Below are 13,018 nucleotides of genomic sequence, written 5' to 3'. Positions count from 1 at the left end.
GCGAATCACCATGTAAATAGAATTAAGAATAAGAATCATATGAGCATCTTCAATAGATGCAGAAAAGGGTTTTGATAAAATCCAGCCCCATTCATGTTAAAAATACTGAAGGAACTAGGGATAGAAGGAACTAACCTCAACATTGCAAAGGCTATCTATGACAAACCCAAACCAAACATCATACTAAATGGAGAAAAACTAAAAGCATTTACTCTAAAATCAGGAACAAAACAGGATGTTCACTCTCATCACTTCTATTCAATACACTTCTTGAAACTCCAGCCAGAACAATCAGGCAAGAGAAGGAAATTAAGGGATACAAATAGGAAAAGAAGTCAAATTATCTCTATTTGCTAATAACATAATCCAAAAAACTCTACCAGAAGACTTCTAGAATTGATAAATGAATTCAGTAAAGTAGCATAATACAAGATCAACATTCATAAATCAAAAGCTTTATACACACACACACACACACACACACACACACACACACACAAAATGGAGTTTTACTCAGCCATAAAAAAGAATGGAATTATGGCATCTGTCAGTAAATGGATGGAAATGGAGAACATCATGCTAAGTGAAATACGCCAGACTCAGAAAATCAAGGGTCAAATGTTTTCTCTCCTATGTGGAAACTAAAGAAAAATAAGAGAAACAAGGGGGTGGGGGGCCAGGGATCAGATATTATAATGATATAGGGAAGATCAGTGGAATGGAAGAAAGAGAGAGGAAGGGAGGAGGGATGGGAGAGAAGGGGAAATGTGGGATGAATTTAACAAAATCATGCTATGTGCATATATACCATAGTGAATTCCACCTTTATGCACATGTATAAAGCACCCAACAAATATAAATAAATAAATAAATAAATAATCTGTAGAGGAAAGAGAGTAGGAGGAAGGAGGACAAGAGGGAAAGGAAGGGCACCAGGGACTAAAACAGAGTAAATCAAAATTCATTCATGTATGATTTTGTCAAAATTAACTCAACTACTATGTACAATTAAAATACTCTAATAAAAAATGGATTAAGTTATGAGATATTTCATAATAGAATTTTTTAGTTACCTTATATGGCCTTTAAAAAAATGCCCAGTAAATATTTATAAGCAGCCCAAGGAAAAGTCACCTTAAATTCTCTTCTAGTACTGTTATCCTTTTTTATGCATGTTAAAACACACCTGCATTATCCATATGCACTTAATTGGAGTAGCATAATCAAAGCAATGATCTATCAGTACAAAGAAAAAATGCTGATTTTTAATACTTACCACAAGCTTTAGAAGCAGCAACACATATTTCTTCTGCAATGTACTCTCCACTTGGAAACTTCAGATAATCTCCCTCAGCTTTCCCAAGGGAATGGTAAAGATACACTTGAAGAATTGGATCTATATGCTTTAGAGAATTAGTGTTTCCAGGAATATCACCATTCTGATGTACAGGAGATGTGGATGTTGTTTCCATTTCTGTCATCATAAGGCAAGCCATTCCCATGCAGAGTCTTTCTCAGAACATTGCCCTATTAGCAAAAAAAAATTACAAATCGAAGTGATATTAATAAATTATCCCTCATACACAAAGAAGTCTTCTTGACAGCAGTGACCCTCAAAGCCCTTAGCACAGTGCAAGAAATCAGATCATAATCATAATATAAATATGCAATACTAACAAAAAAACATTAAAATCAATTACAGGCAGCAGAAGAAACATGACTACCCAACAACTGAATTACTCTGACAATTGCTTAGTGGTGTCTCCAGGAGAACACCAACATTCAAGCTGGAATCACCGATGAGTTTCATTAAAAAGATTTAAAACTGACCTTGAAAAATGGATTGTATTTAGATGAATGGAAGAAGAAACATATTCTAAGAGACTAAATGTGCTAAAGAGTAAGAAGCTACAAGACATATGCAGTAATTTACTGGGGTGAATTGCAATGTATGAGAAGTTATACCACCAGGGAAAGGATTAAAAATACAAATGCATACTTGTGGCAAGACTGTTTGTGACCTACTCAATCAATATTTTTTTTCCTTGATACAGAATCTCAATTTTATTGGAGATACCTAAGTGCCTCCCCAAAATTGTACTTACCCACAGATGGACAGTTACATGAACATGTTTCAGCAAATGAGATTTAAGTGGAAGTTACTGGATGGTTCTTTGAGGACCATCTTTGAGGCTGACCTAGCTGGCATGATCTTTTTTGCTTTTTTCTCTGCACCTTCTTTCTATCTGAATCTGACCATAATTTAGGATAGAGCAGTCACCACAACACCATGAGGCAGACATGAAGGAAAGGCCAATATAAAACACCTAGCAGGCCTAAGCAGCTGAATCTGTGCCAGAAATCACATACCTACTGTCACACATCTTGTTACTTGCAAATTAATGCAATCCTAACTTATAAGTACAAAATTAAAGAAAGGAAGGTTTAAATGGCAGGCCAAAGAATTAAAACTTGATTCCTCAGACAACAAATTAGAAAGGTAATATAATTAACACTTTAAAAAAATCATTGCAGCAGTTCAAACAGGAGCAAGAATTAGCTGAATTAGAAGTAATATAAAAACGACTTGATGCTACTACATATGGAGGGAGCTAAGGGAGTAAAAGATGATGTTCAGAGTTCAAACTTAGGACATATGTAAAACCATAAACTGAAATAAGAAAGTGAGAAGGACATTGCCCCTTGACTTTGGAAGGTGAAAAGTATAAGGACTACTGTTTTGCACGTTTTCATTTAGAAATTTAATTGGGGAATTATACCAGAATTGAGCTGGCAGCCAAAAGATGAGATTGGTATTTAGAAGAGTCATGAATAGAAATGAAAACCTTTCCCACAGATATAATCATAGGCAGCAGGGTAGGGATGTGAAAAATATCAAACAAACTCAAAGTATTTTCTATGTGTAGAGCAACGCTCTAAGTCATACAGATACAAAGAAAATACTGAATAAGTACATTGCAACTTACTCAATTTATTCTATATTCATATGGAGAATATTACTCTATTAGAGAAAATATTAGAGTTGATGCTTTGTTATTCAAATACTACCCCATGAAACTTGCAGTGGGCAAAATAAAACAAAAACCTGACAATTGTTGGAACAGATATAAAACCACAAGATTTTTGAAGTCCATCTGCAACTGAATGTGCAAAATTTTAAAGAATTTTAATTTGTTCAAAAATATATAATTTAAAAACCATTTCTTGTAATCTGTTAACTCTTGTTAACTGTAGAAATTCAATTAAATACAGCCCAAGCAGTTCTAAGAGGGAAGTTAACAGCAATAAACACATCAAAAAAGATCTCAAATAACCTAACATTATAGATCAAGAAACTAGAAAAACAAAAACAAAAAACTAAGCCCAAAGTTATAAAGAAAGAAATAATAAGACCAGAGCAGAAATAAATGAATAAGAACTAGAAAAACAATGGAAAAGATCAACAAAACTAGTTCAATTTTTTAAAAGTCAATTAAAATAAATTATTAGTATTATAGAGCAAATTTGCTAGAATTATATCACTTTGTGCTCACCACTGTTTTGGACTTCTAAATCTTCCTTCTGGGCTTACCTCTTCCTGTGGAAATATCTCTTTTGGTAGATTTTTCAGTGAGTTTCAGTGGGTTTTTAAGTTGTAGTCATTAAAAAATATTTTGCCCTCACTCTCAAAATTCTATAGTTCTTTTCCCCAGCACAGTAAAATATTGCTATATTGTTTTATGGCATCTGTTGATATAAATATAAAGTCTGCTGTCATATTAGAATCATGTTTTTCCATCTAGTCATTTTAATATTTTTTTGTTTAACAGCAATGTTTATAACTTCTTTGCAATCATATTGGTGTAGATTTATTTTTATTTATCTTAATCAAAATTTACTATATACTTTTAACCTTAAGCCTTGAGGATTTTGTTTTTTCCCCCCATTCCAGATAAATTCTCAGCAACCATGCATTCAAAAGTCACCTTTTTATCATAACCTCTAATTTTTCTTAGCAGAGTTATTCATTAACCCTGGGAGCCTCTCAAGTTCTCTTGCACATCCCTTAATTGTTCGTGCCCATGGTGACAAAAGTTAGGACAATGTTCACCTTGGAAGGACAAGGAGACTGACTGGTAGGAGGTGCAAGAAGCACACAAGACCACTGGGGTGCTGGTAATAATCTATTATGGTCATTAATGGTTAACACAAATGTGTTCATCTTATGAAAACTCTTCAAGCTATACACTTATGTCACATTTCAATTAAAGGCTTACTTTAAAAATTTTTATAAGAAAATTCATGTTTCAGTCTTTTTTTTTATATTTTTGTAGTACTGGGGATCAAACCCAAAGCTTTGTGCATGTAACACAAGCACTCCATCACTGAGCTATATCCCCATCCCTTTTTATTTTATTTTGAGACAGGGCCTCACAAAGTTTCCCAGGCTGGCTTTGAACTTGTGATCCAGAAATGCCAGAAAACATCGTGATCCTCCTGCCTCAGTCTCCCAAGTAGCTGGGACAACAGTAGTGCACTACAATATTCAGCTTGTGTTTCAATTTTCAATTTTTTTTACTATCTTTCTTTGCATTAGAATTCTTTATGCATTTTGAAATTTGGTTTGCAAGCTCATTGCACTGTTTCCTTACCCCTGAAACACATGTAAGTCTGTGATCACCCCTTCTTGTTTGTGGTTGCCTCAACCTAGCTATCCATATATAACATGAAGTCTTACAACAACAAGTTAAAATTTCTGACAGGAAGAGACATCATATACAATGTAAATTCAATCACAAAGCAGGGATGCTTGGCTCCATTTTGGTGTTTTAAACTCTGCATCATCTAGAATTCCTAAGCCTGCAACTCATCCAAAACTATAGCACCAGGCAGCATATGGCAGAAGGATCCCTTTCCAATAGCCCATATAGAAGAAAGCAATGGCTATCAGTAAAACTTATCATCCTGGACCCCAGCACCTGCTTCTACACAAGGAAACCACAGGCTTTAACCTATTCTGTTTTGTATTTATATTCTATAGGTATGTTCAGCTTGATCTGTTTTTATCTAGAATATGTGTTTTTGTTGTTGTTATCACTTTTTACATTTTAGAATGACTCAAACAAGTTTAGAACAAAAAGGATGTTAAATGAATATCACACCACATCAAACATAACCTAGAATTCTACAGGCACTCAATAAATGTTTGCCTAATTTAAAAAAAATCAAGATTTTAGAAAACATATGTATACACTATAGAATACATTTTCAATTTTTAAAATAAATGACTATAGCTTTATACAGCATGGATAAATCTTAGAAATACAATGCAGTGAAAACAGTAGATTGTAGACTTATAAGCTATAAAATAACCATTTTTGTGAAGCTCAAAACAAGCAAAAATGAAAAGTGCATGGTCAAGATATACATTAAAACAAGTCAAGGGGCTGGGGTTGTGGCTCAGAGGTAGAGTGCTTGCCTATCATGCCTGAGGCACTGGGTTCTATCTCCAGCACCACATAAAAATAAAATAAAGATATTGTGTCCACCTATAACTAAAAATAAATATTTTTTAAAAAGTCAAAAAATAAAAAAGCAAAACACAATGTCAAACTAATTCAATAAATGAATGTCTCGTTCATTACTGTACTCCAGTGTCTAGAACAGTGCCTTACACATGGAAGTTGTTGAATAAATAAAGATTAAGTAAGAGTTGTAATGAATTTTAATACAAAATAATTGGAGATAAGCAGAGGAATAACTAGAGAGAATCACATATGTAAGTGCAAATAAATGATAGTATTCTAGTTCTTAGAATGAATGTGGTTTAATGGATATTTAACATATTATTCTTTAGAACTCACATGTAAGTTATATCTATTCTATTTTTACATGATTTTCCCCTTTATGTACAATGAAATGTACAAATCTCAAGTGTATTCAATGAGTCTGAACAATGCACATACCTATGTAGCCCAAAGCCTACAGAAATTATCATTATCCCAGAAAGTTCTTTTATGTTCTTTCTCCACCAATCCCTGCTCCTACCATCCAAGCAGGCACTACTTTTCTGATTTTTTCCACTATAGGCTAGATTATTCTTTTGCTCACTGATTGTCTTATATCACTAAAATAAAAATTTGCAAAAAGGGCTAAACTGGATGTCTCATTCACTACTGCATTCTTATTGCCTAGAATAGGGCCGAACACAAGGAAGCTGTGAAATTAATCAAGAGTAAATAAGCATTATAATGAATTTTAATCAACCTATACATATACAATGGAAACACAGAACCTCAAATGTGAAACTTTTAGAAGTTAATATTATCAAAATTTACTCATATACTTTATAACTCTAAGAGACACTGACTTCTCAGATCAATAATACCCAAGAGCAAATAATGAAACAGACTAAAACACTACTAAGCTGGAAACTAAAAGATCTAAAAATAATTTTAATCCACTATTATTACAAAGTAATGACAAGTGAATTACACCTTCCTGGCTTCAATAATAAAATTAATAAATTAAATTACAAATGTTTTTCTCTATTCTTAAAAATCTATGATTTCCAGTCAGTTAACACACAGCTTAAGTACCAAATAAATAATTCAAGTGCTGTAAAACTGACAAGGAGAAAATGATTGTGATTACTAAAAAGAAGGAAAAGTTTTAGAAGTTTCACAGAACAATTACAACATGGGCTAGAGCTTAAAAGAAAAAAAGAATTTAAAGAATGAGAAACAGAACATTATTTTCAGGGAGAAAGGAACTAAAAACGTGAAAAGAAGAATGTGCAAAGCATATTCCTGGAAGATACAGGTCCCAAAAAAAAAGAATTAAGGGAAAATTAAATTTATAATGATTCGGGAAAGGTGGTGCATGCCTGTAATCCCAACTACTAGAGAGGCAGAGGCAGGAGGATCATGAGTTTGAGGCCAACCTGAGAAACTTAGAAAGATCCTGTCTCAAAATAAAAAAGGGCTGAATATGTAGTATAGTGGTAGAACACCCCTGGATTCAACTCAAGTACTGCTAAAGAAATAAAATATCATGAGTCTAATCTTCATGTTTCAAATTAGCAAAGACCAAGTCATCTGAAAACATTCTGTGCTAGCCTTCATTTCTTTACCAAGTTCTAGTCATATGTCACAATGTCTGGCTATAGATTTTCACTTGCCTATCAAGTGTCACCTCAAACTCAACATATAAAAAATAGACTCTACTATAGATAGAACCTCAACTCACTACTATGTATACAATTTTGTCAGTACTATCATAATCAAATTCTAGTTCTTTCTTTGTCATTAAATAATTGAGTAACATCAAACACATTTTTATATTTCTCTGGGTCTCAACATTTCTTATGCACAAAATATATGAACTGGCTCAAATGTTCTAAGATGTCTTATAGTTCCAAAACCCTCTGATTTCCTGCCACTGAGGATCAAAACTTCAAAGTCATTTTAAATTACTCCTCTCCCCAAATCCTCTTTTTTTATCCAGTCCAAGACAAAGTCTTGTGACATCTCTCCACTCTGACTTATTTCCACTAAGTCCAATTCTGCATTATTTCAGGCAGAGAATATTTTCCTACATCTATCGCTTCATTTTCAATTTCATACTACACTAGTACTGGCACCACTTTAATTTTCCTAAAATATTTATTTTAGAAAGCTCTTTCCCAATCTAAAACTTTTAAAACTTCTTCTTTACCTGTGGGGAAAAATATATTCTTCTCATCCTAATCCTTAAAGTCTCCATAAACCAACTCCAATCTACATTTAACTTGATTTCTTACTACTTTCTCACACAAACTTTCATTTCTGTCAAATTTTCTGTTCTCTATAAATGTCATATATATTCATCTTTGATTACTTCCTACACAAGTTCCTTTCTCTTACAAAAAAATCAGATCCTGACTAGTTTGAGTCTTTCTCCTCTCTAAACCTTCTCTGCTCACTTCAACCCTAAGTGGTCTCGAATATTTACAACTTTTATTATTTATCTTATATCCCCAATTATACCATAAGTCTCCAGAAAAAAAGAACCTATTTTATATTTTCTGTATCTCCTTCAGATGTAGCAAAATACTATTTATGGTGCAGCTATTAGTAAATATTTGGTGATTAAAGCCCTTTTTAATTTACAACAAATATGTATTTATTGAATATTGCCCATATGTTCTGCACTATGTGTTTTTTAAACCTAAGGTACTATGCCTCAAAAAATACACAATAAAACTGAAAAGATATAAGACAAGGAAAATAACTATCAAACAACCAAAACACAGCATATAATTAAACTATGTGAAGATGTGCTTAGACTATGAAGTTATGTGAATACAGAGACCAAAAAAATAAAAAAAAAACACATTTACTGAGAAACCATTGCACAAATTAGATAGAATTTCATTATTATAATAGTAGCATTAATTAATAATAACAATAATTAACACTTAAGGAGATCTTAAGGTGCTAGGCTTAAGAGCTTTTAATGTATTAATTCATTTAATTCTTACTATAATCCTGTTGAAAAAGTACCATAATTCTTCTCATTTTCCAGATTAGGGGACTGACACACTGATCAGTTGTTCCATAACAAGTAGCTGTGAAATAGGGTGTAGAATTAAGATGGAGAACATAAGCAAAAGTTAAAGGATAGACCAAACATAGCTTGTTATCAGAAAATGGAGAAATTAACTTGCCAATCTACAGCAGAGAATACGTGCTGAGAATCCTTAGACAAAAGACTGAACAGAGAAGAGACTAATAGAATGTCATAAAAGCCAAGAAAACAAAGTTAAATTTAATGGGTGAAAAAAAAAAAGCCACTTAAGACATGGGAATAAGAGAATGCCACAATAAGGAGTATTATAATGATAACTTTACTTAGGACAAGCCGGAGGAAGAGACAAGATTTTGAGAAGCTTATACAATGTTCAATGTTTTAAGCATTGAAACAAGTCTTGGGATTCAAGTGGGGAAGGGGAGAAAGTAGAATTGTGATATACAAAAAAAAATTAATAGCTATATTGAATGGATTAATATAAAAGGTAAATGGAAGAGCCAATTTAGAGATAATGCCTAATTTAAAGCCTACATGACCAGGAAAAGAAAATTTTTAGCTTTGTGTTACTCAGTTTTCAGAATACTTGACATAATTAACTTAAAACCAGGAAAGGTTTATTTGGATTTATGGTTTCATTCCTTGGATGCTTGAGCCCATTGCTTTGGGCCTACGGTGACAGAACTTGTGATGCTGAGCATGTGGAAGAGAAGGCCTGTTCACCTTATGACAGCAAGGAAGTAAAGAGAAAGAAGGGGCCTGGGTTCTAAACCACCCCCAAAAGAGAGATGCCCCCAATAACTTAACTTTCTTCCACTAAGCACTACCTCCCAAAGGTTCCACAACCTTCCAGTAGTGCTACAAGCTGACCAAACTTTTAACTCAAGGGCCTTTGGGGGATATTCAAGATCCAAAGTAAGGCAGGTGTATAAGATGATGATTTTTATTTGGATCATATTCAGCTTAAGGAGATGATCAGAAATAGTGTCAGACCAGTAATGAAAAAACTAGTAAGTGACTGTAATGACAAGTAAGCAACAGAATTAGTTTTAAAGTGAAAGAACTGAGCAGAAATTATAATGATATAAAAGGAGAGGAAATATATTAAGCCATGATCAACTGGCCCTGGCTTTTTGTATCAATAATTGTATCAGAAAAGCCAACTAAATACTAACACAGAGGTTCCAAAACTGTCTCCAATCAAGGAGCTCTTAGAATCTTAATAATTTTTTTCATGACATCCCTGCACTAAAAGAAATACTTCAGCATGTTCAAACAACCTAATAAGTATTATTATTCTTACAATTTAATGTCTGTTAGGCACTATACAACTTCTCAAACCTCAGAATTCAATTAAACACTACCAATAAGTTCCTGTTCCACACCAACTTTCAAATAATTAGTAGTTGATTTTCAGCGGAGCATCCTTTGAAAACATAGCTTTACAAAGAGAGAATGTTATAGAAAGGGATGTAGGTATCTGACATTGAAACTGTAAAGTAGCTTAAACTAATAGTTCAAGCCTGAGTTCACTGATGCTCCAGGCACCTTAGCACACAGTTTGGGAAACTGGAGACTAAAGGAAAAGGCTCCAAAAAAGGAAAAATAACATAATGGGGGAAGAACAACAAAAGAATAAAGTTCTTAGTATAGTGAACCACAGGAGGGCAGCACACAAGCTACAAGGGGCAGGAAGATGGGGCTCAAAAAGAGAGATAATAGTAAAAGGCTACAAGACCTCTTAGCCAGTTCAAGATCTAAAAGTCTTTTTGCTCCTCAAACTAAAGAGCAAGAAACACTGGTCACTGGCAGATCACTGTATGTGAAGTCATCTTATCTTTCTTTGATTCCCCTTTGCCTGCCCAATTGCAACAGCAATCAAGACTTTTTTTTTTTTTTTTTTTTTTCCTCCCTGCCTTCCCCAGCCAGGGTTTCACTATATTGCCCAGGCTGGTCTCAAACTTCTGGACTCAAGTGATCCTCCCACCTCAACCCCGGGAGAAGCACCAGGCACCAGTATGGCTTAATCAAGACTTCTTTAGCAGTCAGGCAATTTACTACTTTACATGCATCTTATTTAAACCTATAACAATCTTATAAGAAAAATGTGGCTCAAAGACATTTTAAATAATACAAGTGTTTAGAAGCAAGAATATCATGATTCAAACATAGATCTGACTCTAAAGCCAAATTTCTTTCCTATTTGCCTAAAAATCTTCCTTTCAGGAATACCCAGGTCAGGAAGGGAAAGATATTACATTTGTCTCCCATACCTGAGACACCTGTCTCAAATCACTAAGGAAAAGATACTAAAAGAAACTATTTCCTAACCAGTCCCTTCAACTATGCTATAAACTCCAAACAGAATACTCACTTGGAGCAAAAATAAGCATTATGTGCTCATCTAGCCAACAAGCACTGCAGCTTCCCTGTACAAGTAAACACATGCACTATTATGGCAAGTGCTGGACACATTTAATTTACATACATGTTACACTCCAAAAGATAACTACACATATAAGCAAGTGAATCTCACACTTGATGAAGTAAAAGTTGAAGCAGATGGGAGGAAAGAAGCCAAAAAACTGATTATTCATTTTCAAATCTGCTGGGTGTTATTATCAGAATATATGCAGTAGCCCAACAACTCACTTGTATAAACCTATTATGAAACCAAAAGCAATCAACATCTCCCTATTTCCACTTCTGTTTTCTTTCTCCACATTTCTCCTCCTTTCTATGACATACTCAGCTGTTCCTATCCTTTCATTGAGAGAAAGGAGTTTCCCTTGACAGATTAATAACCACCGGAAAGTAAACTGGGTAAATTCAACCGACACAGCAAGATCAGACAGATAAAACTACCCAGGAAGAATTCAATGTGGTAGCAGAAAGCGCAGCAAGAACAGCTCAATAGGTATTCCTTACTACCTGGAAATATCCCTCTGAAAGTTTAAGAATTTCTGGCCGTTTGAAGATAAAGCGAAAGGGATGCTTTGCTTTTTTCTGCAAAGCCATGTTACTTTTAAGACCATCAAGAAATGTTTCTTGAAATATCTAAGAGCAACAATAAACATCTCAAAATTATTGTCCCAAGCCAACATTAAAAGTTCAGCTCTGCCATTTTCAGAGTAAGCAAGAGGAGCCCTGCCTGTCTACACAGGCATCCAACCTTCCTACGCACACACAGCTCGCCTTTACACCCTCACCTTACTGCGGCAATAGAGGACAGCAGCCAGGATATCATACCCACTGTCGCGGGAGGGGGAGGAAGGGCCTCTTTTTCTGCAGAAGAGAAACAGTTCACATCTTGTTCCCGTTGCCTGCTTCTGAAACCTAAAAATAGAAGCAGCTGTTACTACCGCAGAAATCCAGGGGAAATAGATGCTCTTTTCTAGGATGTTTAGATGTCTCAAAAATGTTAAAGAGGGACAAGTAAGGAGGGAGAGACTATGAGGGACACACGGATGCAAATATCAACAGCAAGGCATTCCGTCCTCGGTTTTGTCTTAAAGAGGAAGATTTTCTGGCTAAGTTCACTGCCACTGGCCGGAGTGGGGTGGGGGGAAATCGGGGATCGCGAGGTGGTAAGGGGTTGGAGAGACAACTGCTGCCCTCATCTAGACGCCAGGCAGCGACGACACCCACCGGCTGCGCGGATCGGGCGACAAGGGGCTGTCCTCAAGCCCTAAAGAGTTGCTCCTTCACGGTGCCTCCGGTGGGCCAAGGTCTGCGAAGCCCGGGACCCAACACGGGTCCGAGCGTCCGCCAGGCTGGGCCCTCGCGGGCCCTCCCGTACGGGCTCGGCTCCCACTCACATCCCTCGGCGGCGAGGACCCGGCCTGTCCCCGCGCCGCGGCAGCCCTCCGCCCCGACGGGTGCCGCAAGACCGGGCTCAGGGGCCCACGGGCCTGAGGTGTCTGACACGGCGGCGCGAACTCCGGAGAGCGCCGGGCGCCCGCCTAGCCTGTCAGCGCCGCGGGAGGCCGTTAGCGGCGGCCGCTGCTGCCCCCTTCTGCTCCTCTTCCTCTCTCCTTCCTACAGCCCACACCACTCCCACTTTGGGCAGCCGGGAAGCCCGTCACAGACGTTGTCTCCACCCTTTCCCGAGCCACACCGTCTTCTCAGCGCCGTAGGCGACACTGCTTAGGACGCCCTGTTTGCGTCGGACTCAGCCTCCGCGTTGGCCTCGAGTCGAACCGCCAGTTGGCGGCGGACTAAGGCCGGCTCCTGGCAGGGCCAAGGAGGCAGCGGGACGCTCTCCTGACTGCGCGTGCGCCGCTCGGCGGGCTGCGCTTTTCCTGGCGCTCGCCGGGGTTTGGAAAGGGTGGGCCACGCAGGACCGATGCCTCTCGGGAAGCTGGTGTGCGCGCGTGGAGATTCCCGGGGCAACCCCCGGGCGTGAGCGCGCAAGGAAGTTAAGGTAGCGGCGGCTCGCTGAGCGCCGGGG

At 36.9% G+C, this 13,018-nt stretch overlaps 1 protein-coding gene across 3 annotated transcripts in view; it reads right to left on the bottom strand.

Annotated features, from left to right (window-relative positions):
* Jak2 (Janus kinase 2) overlaps positions 1–12,859 on the bottom strand; it is a 132,703-nt gene extending 119,844 nt beyond the window's left edge. The window contains exons 1-3 of one of the 3 annotated variants that reach the window (XM_071600612.1): positions 12,217–12,859; positions 11,778–11,904; positions 1,277–1,527 (exon numbers count right to left, since the gene is read on the bottom strand). In XM_071600612.1, the coding sequence (XP_071456713.1) occupies positions 1,277–1,502 (226 nt within the window). In that variant the 5' untranslated portion in view covers positions 1,503–1,527; positions 11,778–11,904; positions 12,217–12,859. The remainder of the gene's footprint in view (positions 1–1,276; positions 1,528–11,777; positions 11,905–12,216) is intronic. The other 2 variants (XM_071600613.1, XM_027943074.2) reach the window with 2 other exon arrangements.
* Between the last annotated feature and the right edge of the window lie 159 nt (positions 12,860–13,018).

The sequence above is a fragment of the Marmota flaviventris genome, chromosome 13, assembly GCF_047511675.1.
Source record: "Marmota flaviventris isolate mMarFla1 chromosome 13, mMarFla1.hap1, whole genome shotgun sequence".
NCBI classification, from domain to species: domain Eukaryota; kingdom Metazoa; phylum Chordata; class Mammalia; order Rodentia; family Sciuridae; genus Marmota; species Marmota flaviventris.
Note: the sequence above shows the minus strand (reverse complement) of the source record. Positions and strands in the feature narration are given on the sequence as shown.